The following is a 19,487-nucleotide window of genomic DNA, read 5'->3' on the forward strand; positions in this document are numbered from 1 at the left end:
AGGGAAGCTTTAACGTGAGGGAAAGAGGCAAAGACAACAGTAGGCCTTAGAAAGGGAACAAACTGCGGTATTCTCTTCAGAGGAGTAGCTCTAATGTGTTCTGTTTAACTTAACACAAATTCCAAGAAGAGAAGTCTGAGACAATAGCAGAGGAGACTGAACAGAGGGAAGAGGAAAGCTTGGGAGTTATTAGTGTAGAGGCAATTCCAGGAGTGGATGAGCTCATGAAGAGGCTCAGTGTTGGAGGGAGCTCAGGATGTTGCTCTGCAGGACACAGCCAAGAAGACATTGAAGGAGCAGTCTAAGGAGAACTAGTCAAGAAGAACAGTGAGAAGTGTGCTAAAGATGGTGTGTTGTGTGCTACTTTAGCACGAATCCACCACTATCCCGGTTAAGCAAGACTCCTGCAGTAAAGACTTGCAGGGGCAATTACATAAGGAAGTAGACTTTAAAGCCAAGTCTAGTTATGCTAGTGTTTACATATGTAAAGTTCAAAGCATATTTAAGACACTCTGTATCAAGGACAGACATTGCATTAAATACCTCTGAGCCAATGTAAGCTTTGCCCTGAATTAACTCTGGTGCTGCATAAGCTGGGCTCCCACAACATGTGTTCAGCTGGTAATCCAGGCCACCCTACAGCAGAACAATTGAACAGACACATTAGACTTGAATTGGAAATTTAACTATTTAGTTTTAACTATACTGTAGCACAAGATTATGGGCCTCACTCTCCACTGTGAGGTGTCTTGTGTGATTATATATACCAGTGCTAAGCAGAAATGCTCTGGCTAAGCCATCAACTATGCTGGAAATCTAGGTGCAGCTCTGGTAGTTCCTGTATTACCATGGGCAGGTCACTTATTCTATTTCTCAGCTGCTCATCTCCCCATCTAGAGAGTGAAATTAATGTTCTTTTATGGGACCAGTTACACCTACACAGAATGTGTCAGATAGCTCTCACACCTTCTTTACAAGACACACAACAGTGGGAAACCAGTCCATATCTATAGTGTTGACACATTAAAGCAAGCGGTGTGTTTGACAGGGATGTGTTCTGGACAGCAGGACTGAAGTGACATTCCAATACCTAATCAGTGATCGGCCCTCTTCTGTACTTTTAATCAGTTCGTAAATTAGAACATCTTACTGGTCCACTAAACCACAGAGTTCTAGGCAACAGCAAACCCTCTGCTTTGATTTTACATTGAATTCTACCCAGGGGATTGCTTCCTGTTACCATCCATCTCAGTCTAGCCTGCTCAAGGTTTAGATTACTAAATGTAGAAGTCTAAAGGTAACACCACAGCTTTAAATCTGAGAAGTTTTGAGATAAGGTTTGGAAGTCAGACCTCTGCATGCCACCTGTACAGACAATTGTCTCCTGGTCCACAACCCCCTAGATAAATACCTTTGGAACACCCATACCCATATCTAGTTCTAGTAGGCATATCCAGTCATCTGTATTTTAATTATTAGCACTTTGAGATCCTGATATCTGTTGGGGCCTCTGTGTGCTAAGTGCAATATTAACAGTTGGACTTTGCCTTGAGGAACTTACAACAGATAACAAAGGGTGGAAGAGAAAAATAGACAAAACAATTCAAGATCACACAGTAGTTCAAGCTAGAAGTAGAATCCCACCCACTGCCCATCAACACTCTTTACAATGAGTAGTTGGAATTCAAGTAACTGAAGTGTTGGCTGGAGACTTGAGTGCTATTAAACACCCTTTAAACGTCTGAAGTATTTGGATGCACTACTATGTAGTTTAAATAATTTACTTTTGCACACTCACCTTTGGCTTTGCACAGAGACCAAAGTCTATCAGCTTCAAGTTATGCTCTGCATCAATCAGTAAGTTCTCCTGAAGAAAAGGAGAGTGGTGGTAATGAGAGCACTTTACAGGATAACCCAGCCACAGGATGATTTAGTTTTCCCTCAGATCTTCTAGCCATCGATCAGTGCTGTACACCATCCTTTCCTAGTCCTGACCACCATCCTTTTGGCCATAGGCCCATCTCTTCTAATGGCTACAAGCAATGCTCAGCCTCTTCCCCAGATGATGGTATCTTTTGAGACCAATATTCCACACATTGTGCAGTAAGCTGTCATGCACTGAAGTTCCTCCCCTAGGGATTTCATCCCCTTCAAAATGTTCTAATCAGTCCATAAATACAAAACTGCTTCCTACGAGTGCATGCTGAAGGAGTGGGTTTCCTAATAAGTCATAGGGTGAGAACAGCAGGATGTTTCCCACCACACCCCTGTTAATGTCACCAATTAGGAGATCTGAGAAAGAACATGGCACTTGTGATGCTGAGTTGAATACAGTGACATGGAGGGGCAACAAAGGTATGATTTGCTATTAGAAGTGGAATATGGAGGAAAGAGAAGGACAGACTGTAACTAGCTTGAAGTCTGGAGTTGAGTACAAAGTGTTCCCTTGTTCATTGTAAGTAAGCTTTCTACCTTCTGATGTTGATCTTTGGTGATCCCCTTCTGAAACAGCATTTACAGGCTCCAAAGGGAGCCATATATAACTATGGCGCACCTATTGGCCGAGAGAGTAGAACTGGGCTAGGAAAAAAAACATACCTTGGAAAAAAAAGGAAGCTAAAGACACAGAAGAAATAAAAACAAAACCTTCAGTCCTTATAGAGTAGCTTACTTTGGAGGAGAGGTTTAGCAGCTAAAGAAGATTCCATCCCATTTGAAAGGGTACTGGATAAGTACTAAAAGCAGTAGTCAGATTTTTAGAAACAAATCAAACTTACTGGTTTGAGATCCCTGTGGGCATACCCCTGACTGTGCACATAAGCAATTGCTGAAACAATCTGACGGAAAAATATACGAGCTTCCTCTTCTGAAAGGCGATCCTTGGAGATTATATAATCAAACAGCTCTCCTCCAGGACAATACTGCAATGAGACAGGAAAATGGTATTTGAGACAAAAATTGTGATCTACTAAGTAACCTTACACTTGTAATACATTGTAAAGAAGATGTCCTGGCCCGCCTTGTCTAGTACACAGTCATTTTAGTTCTAATGCAGTAGTGCCCAAAGGTCCCCCAATCAGTACTAGGTGCTGTACTAAAGAGGAAGACCTGACCCCTGTCTGAAAGGGCGAACAGATTTTTAGTAATAACAGCAGCATCACATGCAGTAGGAAGGTGGCAGAATTTGGTTATGCAATAACTACATCTAAGCAGGTGTACTTCTTGGCCATATTTTTAAAAGGTGAAAGTATGAGTGAATATTGACTCATTGTGAGCATTGCTGGAGTGAAGTTTTAGGAGCAACTTGAATGAGGGAAGGATTAGTGATTGAACAAACCACAGTAAAGAGCACTTTGACTGGGGGCAGTATGAAAATAGAAACTCTTTGAGAAATTAATAGAGCAGTGAGTTTGGCATCAATGGCAGGATGGACTAGGATTATGCAGATGCTTTTCGTGTGAGGTCAGGGGGAGGCATATAGATGTTAGATAGGCTGGAGGGATGCTGTCATCTTAGATTGCCTGCTAGGTTCTTATTTCACTTTATGGCTCTCTTGCTCAAGAACAGAGCCACAATTTCAGGCTGCACGCACTGCAAGTGACTATTTGAATCCTTCCAAACATACTGATTTAAATTTTGAGAGGCTTTTGAGGGAATCTATAAGACAAGTTTTGAAAGTAACCTATTTTAAACTGGTGTCCCTTTTACAATGTCTGCCCTATTTAGTCATCTGTACTGAGGGATTGCTGGGGACTCAAAGATGAGCTTTTTAGCCATCTCATACATAAAGATTGAATTAGTAACATTAGATTCACAGTATTAATGCTTCTGGAATATCTAACCTCCAAGACCATGAATATCTTCTTGGATGTCTCTATCACATGGTATAATCTGCAAATATGTTGGTGACTCAAGTTCTTCATTGCATCAATTTCTGTTTTAACACGAGGTAAATCATCCTAAGAGACGAAAGCCAGTTATACAGTTGCTAAATATGGCTATTTCTAAATCCTATGCAGTGCTCCTACCATTAACACTACTGCAATTAAGGACATTTTCAAGTGTATATAATTAAGGTCAACCAAGTATAAGGTTTGGTATAACTTATAAGAGTTCAGAATTTGGTACACAGGTCAGAGACACACAAGTTTAATGCAATTGTTACAATGAAAAAGTTTTACTTTTTCCCTGCAAAAGTTGTCAAGAAATTGTTTGGTCTAAATTGGAGCAACTTTTCACAGTTTAAAATAATGTAATGAGTGTCTTAATGTCAGTGACACCAAAAATGAGCATTTGGGGAAGTTAATAACGTTCTTGCAAGTTCTGCTGGTTTTAGAAAGAGACTTTAGAAGAGTGGCTAACAGTTCTACACATGACAAACATTTCACATGAGTAAAAGTGGAGGATGTCTCCCATTACAAAACTGAACTTCAAGCAGCATGCTACTTAGACTTACCCCCAAAGCCAATTTGTCCATGATTTTGATTGCAACTTTTTCACCAGTAAGGAGCTGGCGACCTAGCTTAACCTTGGCAAAGCCACCTGAATTTAGAAGAGAGGCAGTAAGAATCCAAGATAAACATTAATTTTCTCCTCAATAATCCTTTAATAAAGTCACACGACAGGAGCAAGTCTTACAGTTTAAAGAAAGCTTTTTACAGCTAAAAGTACTAAAGAGAATTACTTCTGGATTAAAAATCTCAGAATTTTATTCAGCAAAATTAGCATGTGAAATCTGATCTCTAGACTAGTTGCTACCATAGCAATCTGGTTTTGATCTGGATGGGAAGCTGAAACAAAGTAAAATAGCAAAAACTTAGTCTTAAAAGAGATAAGAAAATGTACCTGTCCCAATGGTTTCATATAATTCATAGTACTTGAGAATTTCCTCATAGTCATCTACACCCATGTTGAGATAGGCAAAGTTTAGCAGTACTTCTGAAATCCTGGCAATGACATAGGAGAACACGATCAATTATGTTTTAAGATCTCTACCTAAGAAACTCTACTATATTAACAAAATATAGTCAAAATGTGATCTTGAAACTTAACATTCACTGAAGACACAATCTACTTGAAAATCTGCTTCAATAGCAAGTTTCTGTATGCCTAGAACATGCTGAAGTTAGAGTCTAACTGCAAACTCAATAGAGTATATTTCCACACTATCATATCAAATGTCAGTACCCAAGAGACGATTACTTCTGCCATCTAACCAAGTTACAAGCTAAAGTGCTCACCGGCTCCCATTTGTGGCTTTCCTTTCATCTCATTAACGGCACTGACACTTGACCTCCCACATCAAGACTGTAATTGATGCTACTGAACATTTTAATTTATTCGGAATAAGAAAATTTGGCTGGTGTTTACTGATTACTGTAAATTAGAACTTCTGCACTTACTCTGTAGCCCAGTGAAAAGGTTCAGATTTCAACCCCGTGCAGAGGTCAGCACTCCAGTTTCATAACTGCATTGCATAGTGTACAAACAGCAGCATTGCTGTAACAGTGCCAGCTTCCCCTTCCTTATCGGGCTAGTCTGATTGGAGCGAAGGATATTGTAACAGGTACTATGCCAGGCCAGTCACCATAGTTATGCCCATCACAATAGGATCATAAGAACACACATACCTGGGTCACAAAACCCACAATTTACAGCGGCCCTAGAGACACAGGCCTTGTCTAGTTTAGGCCAGGGAATAGGTCATGACCCAAGCTAAGGCTATGATTTAGTCACAGAGGTCACGGAATCCATGACTTCCAGCGACCACCATGACTTCAGCAGTGAGGAGCTGCAGGGTCCCCCCAGCCTGCCACTCCCAGCTGCCACAGAGGAACCCCCGCTGCCACAGGGGGAGGGGTACCCCACAGCTCCCAGCTGACACAGGAGCCAGGGCACCCCACAGCTCCTTGACCCCACAGGTAGCAGGGGATCTCCAGATCTGCAGGGGTATCCTGCAGCAGGCAGCTTCTAGCCCCTGAGCAGCTGCCACCCTTCAGGCAGTGTGGGGATCCACAAAGCCCCATTTTGTCCTGGATATTTTTGGTAAAAGTCACAGACAGGTCACAGATTCTGTTAATTTTTCTTGTTTGCCTGTGACTTTTACTAAAAATATCCATGACAAAATCTTGTCAGCTATGGGTAAGGCTAACAGGTTGGCAACTGCACCAATACACTTGACATAAACCGGTGTTAACACAGGAGTTAGTCAGGGTCAAAGCTGGCTCCATCAGCCTAGGATTATATCCACACTACACGTTTTACTCAGCGTTAATGGCTTGCCAGGTAACTCAAGTTAGCTATCACATTTATATAGGTTCATCTGATCACGCCACACACATTTCTTCCAGGACACAGGGTTTGTGCTTTACCATAGACTAAGCTCCAGAATAAACATTTGGGCAGCATCCAGACTAGCCTTTGTACATCTATTGCTACCATGAATTCACTGACAATCAATTAACTCCAGATAAAACCTCTCTGCAGTGTCACCAACTCTTAGGATTTTATCCCAACCTGCATGCTAGTTGGTGGCTTTGCTCCAAGCTCCAGCTCCTGGAGTCCAGTGATGACAGGAGCCTCAGCTTACATTTAAGCGTTTGTGCCACCACAGAGATTAAGATTTATTTAAGCATAAGCTTTCGTGAGCTACAGCTCACTCCCATGAAGTGAGCTGTAGCTCACAAAAGCTTACGCTCAAATAAATGGGTTAGTCTCTAAGGTGCCACAAGTCCTCCTGTTCTTTTTGCGGATACAGACTGACACGGCTGCTACCTCTGAAGCATTTAAGCGTTTCTAGCCCTTGTGGAGAGGAGCCCTAAAGGCTCGGGCACCGGTTATCACCGCCAGAGCCCAAACCGCTGCCAGGCTCCTGCCCGGGGATTTTTGAGCATTTGGGGTTGGCAGTGACACAGCCCCCAGCCCCAGGAACGGAGGCTACAGCGCAGCCCCAGCCCGGGGCCGGCTGATGGGAGGAGCCCGGGCGGGCAGCGCCAGGAGGGGCCGCGGGGGGCCGGCGGGAAGAGCGAGCCGGGCAGGACGACGGGGGCGGCAGCGGAGCGTTGGGAGGGGCCTCGGCAACTAAGCGGGGGGGGGGGGGCGCACGCACTGACGGCCCCGATCCCAGCTTAGCTTATTTTATTGTATTTTATCCCGCCCCGCCGAACCCCGCTCACCTGCCCGGCGGGAGGGGTCTCTAGGCAACGCGGAGCTCCCGAGGTCGAAAACAACGAGCGCGAGCCACCGCGGCTCCTACTGCTTCCAACGTTTAAATTTCCCTACCAACCCAGCTTCTTCCGGCCGCGGCGGCCAGCCGACCAATCGGATCGAAGCGGCGTCCCGGAAGGGGCGGGATGTGTCGGGGAGTCTCATGGAAGGAGGGTCAACGGTGGCGGTGTGGGCTGAGCTGGACGCCATGTTGGGAGTGGCTTTTACCCTGCCGCCTCAGTCCTGGCTAGAGTTGCCTTAGGGGCTGTGCGGGGCCTGGCCTGCTCGGCCACGTCCCTGAGGTTGATTCAGACGCGCGTGCCCTGAGGGCGTGGCAGGGCCCAGGGACCAGGGCCGTTATTTGCTTCCCCCATCCCACGGATCTCACAGGGAGGACTAGGGTTTCCAAATTCCTACTTGCACAAAATGGGACACCCTAGCCCCGCCCCCTGACGTGCCCTCATAGGCCACTCCCCTGCCCCGCCTCTTTTCCGAGGCCCCGCCCCCGCTCACTCTCCACCCTCCCTCACTCCCTCATTTTCACTGGGCTGGCTGAGGGTTGGGATGTGAGAGGGGCTGCGGGCTCTAACAAAGGGTGTGGCTCGGGGGGGGGGGTCCAGAAATGAGGGGTTTGGGGTGTGGGAGGGGGCTCTGGGCTGGGGCAGGGGGTTGTGGTGCAGGGGGGGTGAGGGCTCCAGCATGGAGTGCAGGCTCTGGGGTGGGGCCAGATATGTGGGGTTTGGGGTGCAGAAGGTGGCTCTGGGCTGGGGTAGGGGGTTGGGATGCAAGAGGGGGTGAGGGCTCCAGCTTAGGGTGCAGGCTCCAGGGGGGGGCCAGAAATGAGGAGTTCAGCGTGTGGGAGGGGGCTCTGGGCTGGGGTAGGTGGAGGGGCAGTGAGGGCTCTGGGCTAGGGGTGCAGGCTCTGGGGTGGGGCCAGAGATGAAGGGTTTGGGGTGCAGGAGGGGGCTCCAGGCTGGGGAGTGGAGCCAAGGAGTTTGGAGTATGGGAGGGGGCTCTGGGCTGAGGCAGGGAGTTGGGGTGGAGGGGGGGTGAGGGCTCTTGCAGGGGAGTGCAGGCTGTGGGGTGGGGTGAAGGATAAAGGGTTTGGGGTGCAAGAGGGGGCTCTGGGCTGGGGGTGGAGCCAAGGGGTTTGGAATGTGGGAGGGGGCTCCGGGCTCAGGAAGGGGTTTGGGGTGAGGGAGGGGGTATGGGCTCTGGGCTCGGGTACCAGGGTGGGGCCAGAAATGAGGGATTCAGGGTGCAGGAGGGGACTCCGGATTGGGGCAGGGGGATGTGGTGCAGGGGAGTGGCAGGGGAGTGAAGGCTCCAGCTGGGGGTGCAGGCTCTGGTGTGGGGTCAGGGATGAGGGATTTGGAGTGTAGGAGGGGGCTCCGGGCTTGAGCTGAGGGGTTCGGAGTACGGGAGGGGGCTCTGGGCTGGGGTAGGGGGTTGGGCTTTGGAGGGGGTGAGGGCTCCAGCTGGGGGTGCAGACTCTGGGGTGGGGCTAGGGATGAGGGGTTTGAGGTGCAGGAGGGTGCTCTGGGCTGGAACTGAGGGATTCAGAGGGCGGGAGGGGGATCAGGGCTGGGGCAGGGGGTTGGGTGAGGGCTCTGGCTGGGGGTACAGACTTTGGGGTGGGGCTGGGGCCGGAGGTTGGGGAGCAGGAGGGGGTGCAGGCTCCAGGCAGTGCTTACCTCAGGCCGCTCTTAGAAGTAGCCAGCATGTCCCCACCGCCGGCTTCTAGGTACAGGGATGGCCGGGCAGCGCTGTGCGCAGCCCCATCCACAGGTGCTACCACCGCAGCTCTCATTGGCTGTAGTTCCCGACCAATGGGAGCAGCTGAGCTGGTGCTTGGAGCGGAGGCAGCGTGCAGAACTCCTGGCTGCCCCTACATGTAGGAGCCAGAGTGGGGGACATGCCGGCTGCTTCCAGGAGCCGTGTGGAGCCAGGGCAGACAGGGAGACTGTCTTAGCCCCGCTGTGCCACCAACTGGACTTTTTAACAGCCAGGGTCCCTTTTCAGCTGGGTGTTCTGGTCCAAAACAGACACCTGGCAACTCTAAGTCCAGGCATGGAGCTGGGCTATGTGCCAGCCCAACCATGTCACCCCCCGCACAGCTCCACACCGAGCCGTCCTAGCACAGTGCTGCCTTCCCTAGCACAACCCTGTGGCACTGACTCCTGCCACTTTGCCACAAGTCTCGTGGTGCTTGTGTCAAAGCCCCAGCTCCTGGAGACATGGGATTATGTGTGGCTCACTGTTCTTTTAAAAAAATTAATAAATTTCGAGCCATTGTGGAGAAAAATTTGAAAATGGGAACACAAAAATCTCCAACACCAGAAGGTCCCCAGAAAAGTTATTTGCAAAATCTTATGATTGTTAAGCCAATCCCATGATTTGTCAGCCTGACTTCTGAATGCCTAGGGCTAGCAACACAGCTTGTCTCCTATTCCCTCAGTGCTCTCAGGCCCAGCCTCCTCAAACTGTTGCTCAATTTCTTCTCTAACCCTCTTTGCATTGTCTCCTGGACACCACACTGAATTAACCGCTGCTCTGATCTGGCATGGCAAGTCTCTGTGCTCCTAAATCGGAGTAGCACTTAGCCTGCCATTTCATGTTCACAGTGCCTGGTGGAAAGTCCTTTTACGGATTCACAGAATCATAGAAGATTAGGGTTGGAAGAGACCTCAGGAGGTCATCTAGTCCAACTCTCTGCTCGAATCAGGACCAACCCCAACTAAATCATCCCAGCCAGGGCTTTGTCAATCCGGGCCTTAAAAAACCTCTAAATCTGGGGGAGCCAGTGTGGATTGCCATTGCGCTAAGCGGTTCTGGGGGCTTCCAAAGGAAGCTGCTGTTCTTTGGTCTTGGGCAGTCTAATGTGGTCATGACTGTCCCCTATCTGGTTGGGATTTGAGCTTCATGTTTTGCTCTGCTAACGCCTCTAGGAGCAGTCAAGATGTTTTCTTTGGGTTAGGACTGGCACAGGCTGCTTCTTCCAAAAATGCAACCTTTTACAACATAGTATGGAAACAGAATCCAAATGTTCCACCGTATCCTGACCCATCCTGCCTAAGAGCCTCCCATAGCTGTCGCTACCCCTCTACTACTACCACGGCTTCTCCACCATTACTCCTCAATGCAAAAAGGAAGAAAGGGTTGATCTTTATTTTAATTCTTTTTTTTTAAAGGCACTTTCCTGTAAGCAGTTTCCCAAAGGGAATGGGGAAGTTCCATCACATGGGATATTAAAACCAAACTCCTTTGATTCTGTGAGCTGATGCCTTTGCCCAGTAAAGCAAGTGCTTTTCTGTAATGCTGTATCCCATGGAAGCTCAGATGCAAGGTCCTCAGCTGGTGTAGGGTGGATTTACACCAAATGCAAATCTGGCCCCTCACCTAATGTGCTATCCACTATCCTAGCTAGATCTTTCTCTATGTTATTGCTTGTCAGCTGTCTCCTTTCTCATTACATGGTATGTCTGTGCTCTGGATTTTTTTTTTTCCTGAAATTGATTAGCTTGTATTTTTGTAGGCTGAGTTTCATTTGATAATTCTTTCTCCTTCTTCCCTCTTTCTAGATTCATGTTTATTTTCCCGCTGTACTCCAGAGATTTAACAAGGAGATTTCTAGTAACTCTAATCTATACACAAATACTATAGGAACTTCTGCTATTGAGAACATCACATGATACTGATTATTGCCATTTTGGCATTCAAAAGAGGAGACTTTTTATAGGATGCATGCAAATATTTAATTTGTACAGCCCATAGTAAATATTTCACCTAAAACGTTGACATTGTTCCTAAATTGTTGTGCAGCAGTTAATTATGGTAGGTTTGAACATGGAAACAGAATCCAAATGTTGTTAATTAAGAAGACTACAGTTGCTATTAGTACAGTTTTAGTTATGAGCAGAATGTAATGATTCCATAATGAATAGGTAGCTTAGGTTTATGGAGACTGGGCCATGTTAGACACATTTGATTGGTTTATTTTTATATTAGAACATTTTAGGAACAATTACAAAATTAGTGCACGAGAATGCAGTAAATGTCACATATTTGGTGTTTATTAAACTATTTGATACCGTGTCTCACAAAATCTCACTTGAAAAAATAATCCAAACTGGCATGCTACGAATACTTTCATGTGGACTGAAAGCTAAAAGACTGCCAACAAAGGGGACTGGTAGACAGAGATGTATTGAACTGGTGGGAAGTATCTGGCAGGTAGTACAAGGAGTGATGTTAAGCTATATCTTATTTAATATGTTTACTGATGACCTAAGAGAGGGAACATGCAGCGTTTTGCTAACAACCTATGCAGATCCTGTTAAACTGGAAGGAGTTGCCAACTCTCATTAGGACAGGAAAACAATACAAAGGTTGCTGTTTAGAAATAGAGTAAAAAATGACAACATGAAATTGCACTTGGGGAAAAAACAAACTAACACAGCCGGGGAAAAATAATCTAGAACACTTTGACTGCAACGGAGGCACAGTGGAGAGACTTGTGAACCAGTGATGCTGAAAGAGACAGGCTGAGATTTTTAAAACCACATGGGAGATTTGGATGCCCAGTAATTTCAGCGGGTATTGGACATCCAGGTCCCTCAGGCAGCTTTGAAGACCTCAGCCCTAGTGAACAAGAAATTAGACATGAATTCACAAAGCAGTATGGCTGCCGAAAAGGTCAATGCAATTTTGAGCTGCATAGGCAGAAGATGAGACTCAAGCCACAGTATAGGGAGGCAGTACCATCTCCTACAGGGCTCTGGTGCGATTGCATCTAGACTATTGTGTTCATTTTGAGCACCATCAGACCAGAAGGAAACTAACAAGTTGAAGGGAATTCAAAGAAGAGCAACAAAAAGATCAAGGGCTGGAGAGATTGATTTAAGAGGAAAGATTAGGAGAGAGAAATAAGTGCAGCTTGGCTAGCCAAAAGCTACCAATATGGGTGAGGGGAACAAAACAGAATTCTACAGCTGTACAATGGGTGTAAACATCAAGGACAGAGAGCAGGTCTCCCATTTAGGAGCAATGGGAAGAACTTTGAATGAGAGGCAGCGTGTCATAGAATATCAGGGTTGGAAGGGACCTCGGGAGGTCATCTAGTCCAACCCCCTGCTCAGTACAGGACTGATCCCCAATTTTTGCCCCAGGTCCCTAAATGGCCCCCTCAAGGATTGAACTCACAACCCTGGGTTTAGCAAGTCAATGCTCAAACCACTGAACTATCCCTCCCCCATCCTGGTCTTAGGGCTGGTCTCCATTACTGCTTAAGTCGATGTAACTTACAGTGCTCAGGGTGTGAAAACGACACTCCCCTCATCCCCAAGTGAAGTAAGTTACATCGACTTTGGGTATGTCTACACTTGTAGAGTTTTTGCGCTGTAAGTTTCACCGGTGATAGGGAACCAGTGAAAGTAAAGCGCTGGTTTGTGTACTCATTCAATTCCTCGGGCGTCAGAGAGTGTTTACACTGGCAACACTTCCATCACCAATGAGAGCAGCACTGTAGGGCAGCTATCCCACAGTGCAGCCCCGACCCATAGGTCTTGTAGGAAGGGGGGGGTGAGCGGAAGGCATTCTGGGTCCCTGCTCAGTGCTCCGCGCTGCCCTGCGTCATGTCCCAGCAGCCCCACTACTTCCTTGTTTCTTTCCTGGCATTTTTTTTTAAAAAAACTCTGCTGTCTGGCTGCTTTCCCCGCCACATCTACAAGCAAAGAGAAAGGGAGTTTCAAACTTCCCGGGGCTTACAGGGGGAGGGGCAGACGTCCCTTTACCTGGCATCCAAGCAGCGGAGATGCTGGCCAGAGTGGCCAATTTTGGAACTGTGGGATATCCTCCGGAGGCCAAAAGGCGTTTACACTGGTAGAATGTGTCTTCACTTTCACAACAGTGCAAAAAGAACAGCGGTAAGAGCTATATGCCTCTCGTGAAGGTGGTTTTCTTTTTGCCATGAAACTTCTGAGTTTCAGGGTGGGAAGAGGCGGGGCAGGGGCTTGGGGGAAGGGGTGGAGTGGGGTTGGGGCAGGATCAGAGCAGGGGCAGGAAGAGGCAAGATGGGGGCTCGGGGAAGGGGTGGAGTGGGATCAGGGCGGGGTCAAAGCGGGGGCAGGAAGAGGCGAAGTGGGAGTTTGCGGGAAGGGATGGAGTTGGGGCAGGGTGGGGTCAGAGCAGGGGCGGGAAGAGGCGGGATGGGGGCTTGGGGGAAGTGGTGGAGTGGGGTCGGAGCAGGGGCGGGTAGAGGCGGGGTGGAGGCTTGGGGAGGGGTGGAGTGGGGGCGGGCCCTCAGGTGGGGGGTTGTCCCAGGTCCCGCCCCCCTGCCCCAAGGACAGCCCTGGCTATGTCAATGAAGTGTATCATAGAATCATAGAAAATTAGGGTTGGAAAAGACCTCAGGAGGTCATGTAGTCCAACCTTCTGCTCAAAGCAGGATCAACCCCAACTAAGTATAGACTTGCCCTACGTGGATAGAGCATCCGCCTGGGACTCAGAAGACCAAGATTCATTCCTCAGCTTAGCTATTGCCGAGCTGTATGACTTGGACAAGTCACTTCCTCCCTCTGTGGCTCAGTTTTCTCATCTGCAAAATGGGCAGAAAGATGCTGACCTCTTATAGAGAGTGCTATGTAAGAACCAGATATTATTAGACTGAATATCAAGGAAATCTTGATGGTGACACATATTAGGCTGTGGCATAATCTACCAGGGAAAGAAGTAGAAGCTTTGCCCTTTGGGACTTCTAAAGCTAGACTGGAAAAAACACTCTAAAATGTCCTCCAGGTAACAGTCCTATCCTGGCAGGGAGATGGACCTAATGATCACATAGATAAGGCACAAATATTAAAGGTCCTCCTCTACATTAAAGAAAAATAACGTCATTTGATCCCACAGAGTAGGGCTTAAACAGTTGTTCTGTGCATAGAGGTGATCTTCCCCCATATGGAATAATATCCTAAGATTCTAAAAGAAGTATTTCTCCCCCCTCGGTGCCAGTCCAGATTGTTCAACTATTGTGAATCAGGCCTTGAAACACATGGGAGTTTTAAAAGTAAGAGAGGTTGGGGTTTCTTAATTTGCAGTCTGGTTTTGGAGGCTTGGGGGGGGGGGGCGGGTTGCATTTTCCAGTGTTTCCCAACGTTCATAAGGGTTAGAAATGTCAAAGAAAGAAAGAAAGAAAGAAAGAAAGAAAGAAAGAAAGAAAGAAAGAAAGAAAGAAAGAAAGAAAGAAAGCTGAGAGACTCCGTGCAATCACAGGACTCCAAGAGCTGAGGCTTAAATTAAAACAAGACTTGTGATAAAATTATGAGGGTGGGCAACACTGTGAATCCCTAGTTTCGTTTTGTTTTGAAAGTTCCATCTGTGTGGTTTATAAAGTTAAAAAGAAACAAAATCGCCATGTGTGACTGATGTGACAGTGTGTATCCATTTGGCTCTTGGTTGTGCTGAGTGCTGCCTTTGAGTCTCATTAAAGTCGCCTCCTAAATATGTCTAGACTACGTAGTTTACAAAATATTAGATAGATTTAAAAGGAAAAAGGCTTCCTTGTGCTAAGAAAATGATGGCAAATCTGGAGAGACCCTAATGCAATCTGATTGCTGTGTAGATTATTTACCATAAATAACAGATATTGGGTTGGGTTCTGCAATCCTTACTCACGTGAGTAATCCTTACCCACACTATAAATTGTCCCTGTGAAATCAGTTGCAGCAATCACATACTTATGGGAATAAGGGTCGCACAGTCAGGCTAGTTATTTAAAAACTATATTGTGTACATGAATAGCTCAGTGCTGGGCAGCACTTTCATTGGTAGGAAAGATATTAAAAGTGATGAAGTGGATCCAATGTTACTTGTTAGGTTTCACAATAATCTAGCTCAGGGGTGGGCAAACTTTTTGGCCCGAAGGCCACATCAGGGTTGCAAAACTATATGGAGGGCCAGGTAGGGAAGGCTGTGCCTCCCCAAACAGCCTGGCCCCCGCCCCCTGACTGCCCCCCTCAGAACCCCTGACCCATCCAACCCCCCCTGCTCCTTGTCCCCTGACCGCCCCCGCCCACAACTGCCCCCCCCATCCAACCCTCCCTGCTCCCTGTCCCCTGACTGCCACAACCCCTATCCACACCCCCGACAGGCCCACTGGAACTCCCACGCTCTATCCAACCCCTCCTGTTCCCCATCCCCTGACCGACCCCCCCCCCAGAACCTCCACCCCATCCAACCGCTCCCTGTCCCCTGACTGCCCCCCCCGAACCCCCGACCCATCCAACCCCCCTGCCTCCCTGTCCCCTGACTGCCGCCCCAGGACCTCCCGCTCCCTTCCCACGCCAGAGCCAGTCACGGGCTGCGGGACAGAGCGTTGGCGACGCGGCGTGGCGCACTCAGGCTGTGGGGGTGGGAGGACAACTGGAGAGGGGCCAGGGGCACCGGGGCAGAGCAGGAGGGTCCTGCGGGCCGGATGTGGCCCGCGGGCCGTAGTTTGCCCACCTCTGATCTAGCTGAATAAGAGGCTCTAGTTTCGCTTTAAAATGCAATTTCTGAGAATAAGCCATTTTCAAATTGGTGTTTTAAAGGAAACCAGAAATGTTTCAACCTCTCAGAGCAGTTGCACAGTTATTCACTGAATCAAATCCAAACTGCTGGCCACTAATTGATGGCACCTGTCTAAAATATGTGAAATGAGGAATTAACCTAATTTGATATTTGTAAAAAAAGATGCAAATGTGTTAAAGTGAGAATTGAAAACTAAGTTTTTCTTTTTGCATGGATCCTTACCTGCCAAAATAGCTTTCCCCATCCCTATCCTCACAATTTCTTTCCTTATACTTAGGCTTAGCAACAATCAATGTTTTAAAAATAATTTTGACAAATAATTATCAGTGTTTATATTTAAGCATTATTTAAGATTATTGCTTTAAATGTTCACAGTTGCATGGAATTATGGGAGCATCAGACAATAATTGTTTAATGACAATAGATGTTCAGATTCAAAAAGATAAAGTTTTATAACCATTAAAACACAAATTGTCAAAGTCAAGTAAATACCCCTACATCAAACTCTAATACAGCCACAAGAAGCATTTTTCTTACTTTGCCTACTGGTAAATTTTGATAATTATTGATGGAAATATTTTTGTTGGTTTGTGTGTAAGTTTAAATCAAGATTACCAACATTTATTGATAAAAATTGAATCCCTCCAAGCTTACTTATACTTAAATAAAATAATCATCTTTCATTTGATGTTTTAAAATGTGAGCATCCTTCTGCAAACATCAAATGAAGGTAGAGTCCTTTTTTTTTTTTTTTTTTCTGTGTAGGTAAAGGGTTGTAGCAAGGAGGATATGGAAAACTAGACTGGAAAGGATGAGACAATAGTGTCATAGAGGTTACGGCCAGAAGGGCCCACCTGATCATCCAGTCTGACCTCCTTTGTATCACAGGCCACCAACACCACCCAGCACCTGCACACTAATGTAGACCAAAGTATTACAACCCTTGTAGGCTACGCTGTTGTGTGCCACAGGCAGAGAATAGGAGGGAGGAAGATGCACCAATGCCCCAGACCCCTGTAATGGTAAGGAACTGGTTAAAGTGAGGTACACCCAGTTGATCGTGGCATATGACCTGCACCCCATACTGCAGAGAAAGGCAAAAAAAAAACCAAAAAACCCAGAGGTCACTGCCATTCTAACCTGGGGAAAATTCCTTCCCAGGCCCACATAAGGTGGTCAGTTAGACCCTGAGCATGTGAGCAAGAACCAGCCAGCCAAAAGAGAGAATGCTCAGTACCACCTCGGAGTTCTGGCCCATCCAATGTCCCATCTCCAGCTATGGACATCTTTGATGCTTCAGAGGAAGGAGACAAAAAGACAAAACAAAAAAAAAAAACAACCCACCACATGGAAGACATTAGGGGTGGTGGGAATTCATTCCTGACCCCTGCAGGTGACTGGCGGAAGCCCTAATACAAGCAAAGAAAATGTGAGAGGAAGAGTGACCCTTCATGTGGTGGCTTTTCCCACCACTAGTTCAAAATGAATCTTGATTTTTCACCTTCCCTGGGGAAATGTGTGTGTAATAATGTGGTCATATAGGTAAGATATCATTGCTTTTTAGCTTCCTGAAGTTTGTGTTTCATGGCCTCACATATTAGACTTTAAAGCTATACTCACAATCCAACCCCGGTTTCCGTTTTTGACCAGTAAGTGTATTTATACAGTCTGTATTTCTACTATCAGGAGAGATCATAAACATGCAGGTAGTGAATATCTCCTTAGTGAGAGCCCCAGATCATTTCAGTGCATTGGAATGTGTCAAGTGCAGCATTGGCTGTTGTGAAACTGCACTGGAGTGGCTAAATCCTCCTGTGGTGCCAGGCGCAGGTCTCTAGGCATGGTAGCTGGGGGTCTGGCATGGACTAAGGGGAAGAAATCTTTCCCCCTTCACCATGGAGTGGTCACAGAGCCACTGTCTGGTACCATCTGCCACTCCTTCCTTGCTCTGCACACATACAGGGAATTATAGGGCTTCTCATTTTCAGTTTTACCCAAGAAACACTTAAAATACCCTGACACAAAAACTATGAAATCAGTGTTGTCAAGGTTCCTTCCCCACTCTGAACTCTAGGGTACAGATGTGGGGACCTGCATGAAAACCCCCCTAAGCTTATTTTTACCAGCTTAGGTTAAAACTTCCCCACAGTACAAACTATTTTACCTTTTGCCCCCGGACTTTATTGCTGCCACCACCAAGCGTCTAACAAATATATAACAGGGAAAGAGCCCCTTTGGAAACGTCTTTCCCCCCCAAAATCCTCCCAAACCCTACACCCCCTTTCCTGGGGAAGGATTGATAAAAATCCTCACCGATTTGCATAGGTGAACACAGACCCAAACCCTTGAATCTTAAGAACAATGAAAAAGCAATCAGGTTCTTAAAAGAAGAATTTTAATTGAAGAAAAGGTAAAAGAATCACCTCTGTAAAATCAGGATGGTAAATACCTTACAGGGTAATCAGATTCAAAACATAGAGAATCCCTCTAGGCAAAATCTTAAGTTACAAAAAGACACAAAAACAGGAATATACATTCCATCCAGCACAGCTTATTTTATCAGCCTTTTAAACAAAACAGAATCTAACGCATATCTAACTAGATTGCTTATTAGCCCTTTACAGGAGTTCTGACCTGCATTCCTGCTCTGGTCCCAGCAAAAGCAACACACAGACAGAAAGAATCTTTGTTTCTCGCCCCCCTCCAGCTTTGAAAGTATCTTGTCTCCTCATTGGTCATTTTGGTCAGGTGCCAGCGAGGTTATCTTTAGCTTCTTAACCCTTTACAGGTGAAAGGGTTATTTCCTCTGGCCAGGAGGGATTTAAAGGTGATTAGCCTTCCCTTTATATTTATGACAAATGTTTATCCAAAAAACACCAGAAATAGTTACCTGTATCTAAGGGCTTGTCTACAGAGAGCAGTAACGTAGACTATGGGGCATGATTTCTAAAGCGTGCTGACGTGTTGTGCATTAATTGATCCTGTAGACCCTGATGTTGCACACTAAAGGTTCCCTAGTGTGCTGCAACACTGTGCTGTTTGAAACAATACTACATTAAAGCATACTAGGGAACAGTACAAAGTGATTACTCATTACAATATGTACTACTCTAATAAGTAACATCTATCATATACAGTACTCAGAGAGTCATAGACTTTAAGGTCAGAAGAGACCATCATGATCATCTAGTCTGACCTGTACATCGCAGGCCACAGAACCTCACGCACCCACCCCTGAAACAGACCTCTGACCTCTGGCTGAGTTACTGAAGTCCTCAAATCATGATTTAAAAACTCCAAGTTACAGAGAATCCACCATTTACACTTGTTTAAACCTGCAAGTGACCCATGGCCCATTACTCATTACAGCCCCCAACTAAGAGCTCCCAACTCAATTTTTGGACGTCTACAGAAAATTCAAAAATTGCTCAAAATAACCCCCCAAATTAATACCCCCCCCCAAAAAAAAACAGACGCCCAAGCATTAATCATGCTGCTCTTGTTCCTCCAGCCAGCACTACCTCAGCCCCCGAATCCCTGCCAGCAGAACGTCACTGGTTCTGTCCCATCACAAGCGCTGCAGAAAACTGGGCAGGATGTGGCCAGTAGTGAAGTTCTGAGAACTCAGAGGGCTCCACTTTCTTCTTCTCACATGGAATTCAGACTACAAGCTTCTGACTTGACTTCTTAGAAGTGAGGGCAAGCTGAACCAAGCC

The 19,487-nt window shown here is 46.5% G+C and overlaps 1 protein-coding gene across 4 annotated transcripts in view; it reads right to left on the reverse strand.

Moving 5' to 3' along the window:
* Positions 1 to 7,281, reverse strand: part of MELK (maternal embryonic leucine zipper kinase) — a 39,524-nt gene extending 32,243 nt beyond the window's left edge. For 2 of the 4 annotated variants that reach the window (XM_073345744.1, XM_073345742.1), the window contains exons 1-7: positions 7,176 to 7,281; positions 4,846 to 4,946; positions 4,457 to 4,542; positions 3,843 to 3,959; positions 2,778 to 2,921; positions 1,799 to 1,867; positions 544 to 636 (exon numbers count right to left, since the gene is read on the reverse strand). In XM_073345744.1, coding sequence (XP_073201845.1) covers positions 544 to 636; positions 1,799 to 1,867; positions 2,778 to 2,921; positions 3,843 to 3,959; positions 4,457 to 4,542; positions 4,846 to 4,909 — 573 coding nt within the window. In that variant the 5' untranslated portion in view covers positions 4,910 to 4,946; positions 7,176 to 7,281. The remainder of the gene's footprint in view (positions 1 to 543; positions 637 to 1,798; positions 1,868 to 2,777; positions 2,922 to 3,842; positions 3,960 to 4,456; positions 4,543 to 4,845; positions 4,947 to 7,175) is intronic. The other 2 variants (XM_073345745.1, XM_073345746.1) reach the window with 2 other exon arrangements.
* Between the last annotated feature and the right edge of the window lie 12,206 nt (positions 7,282 to 19,487).

The sequence above is a fragment of the Lepidochelys kempii genome, chromosome 5, assembly GCF_965140265.1.
Source record: "Lepidochelys kempii isolate rLepKem1 chromosome 5, rLepKem1.hap2, whole genome shotgun sequence".
NCBI lineage: Eukaryota > Metazoa > Chordata > Testudines > Cheloniidae > Lepidochelys > Lepidochelys kempii.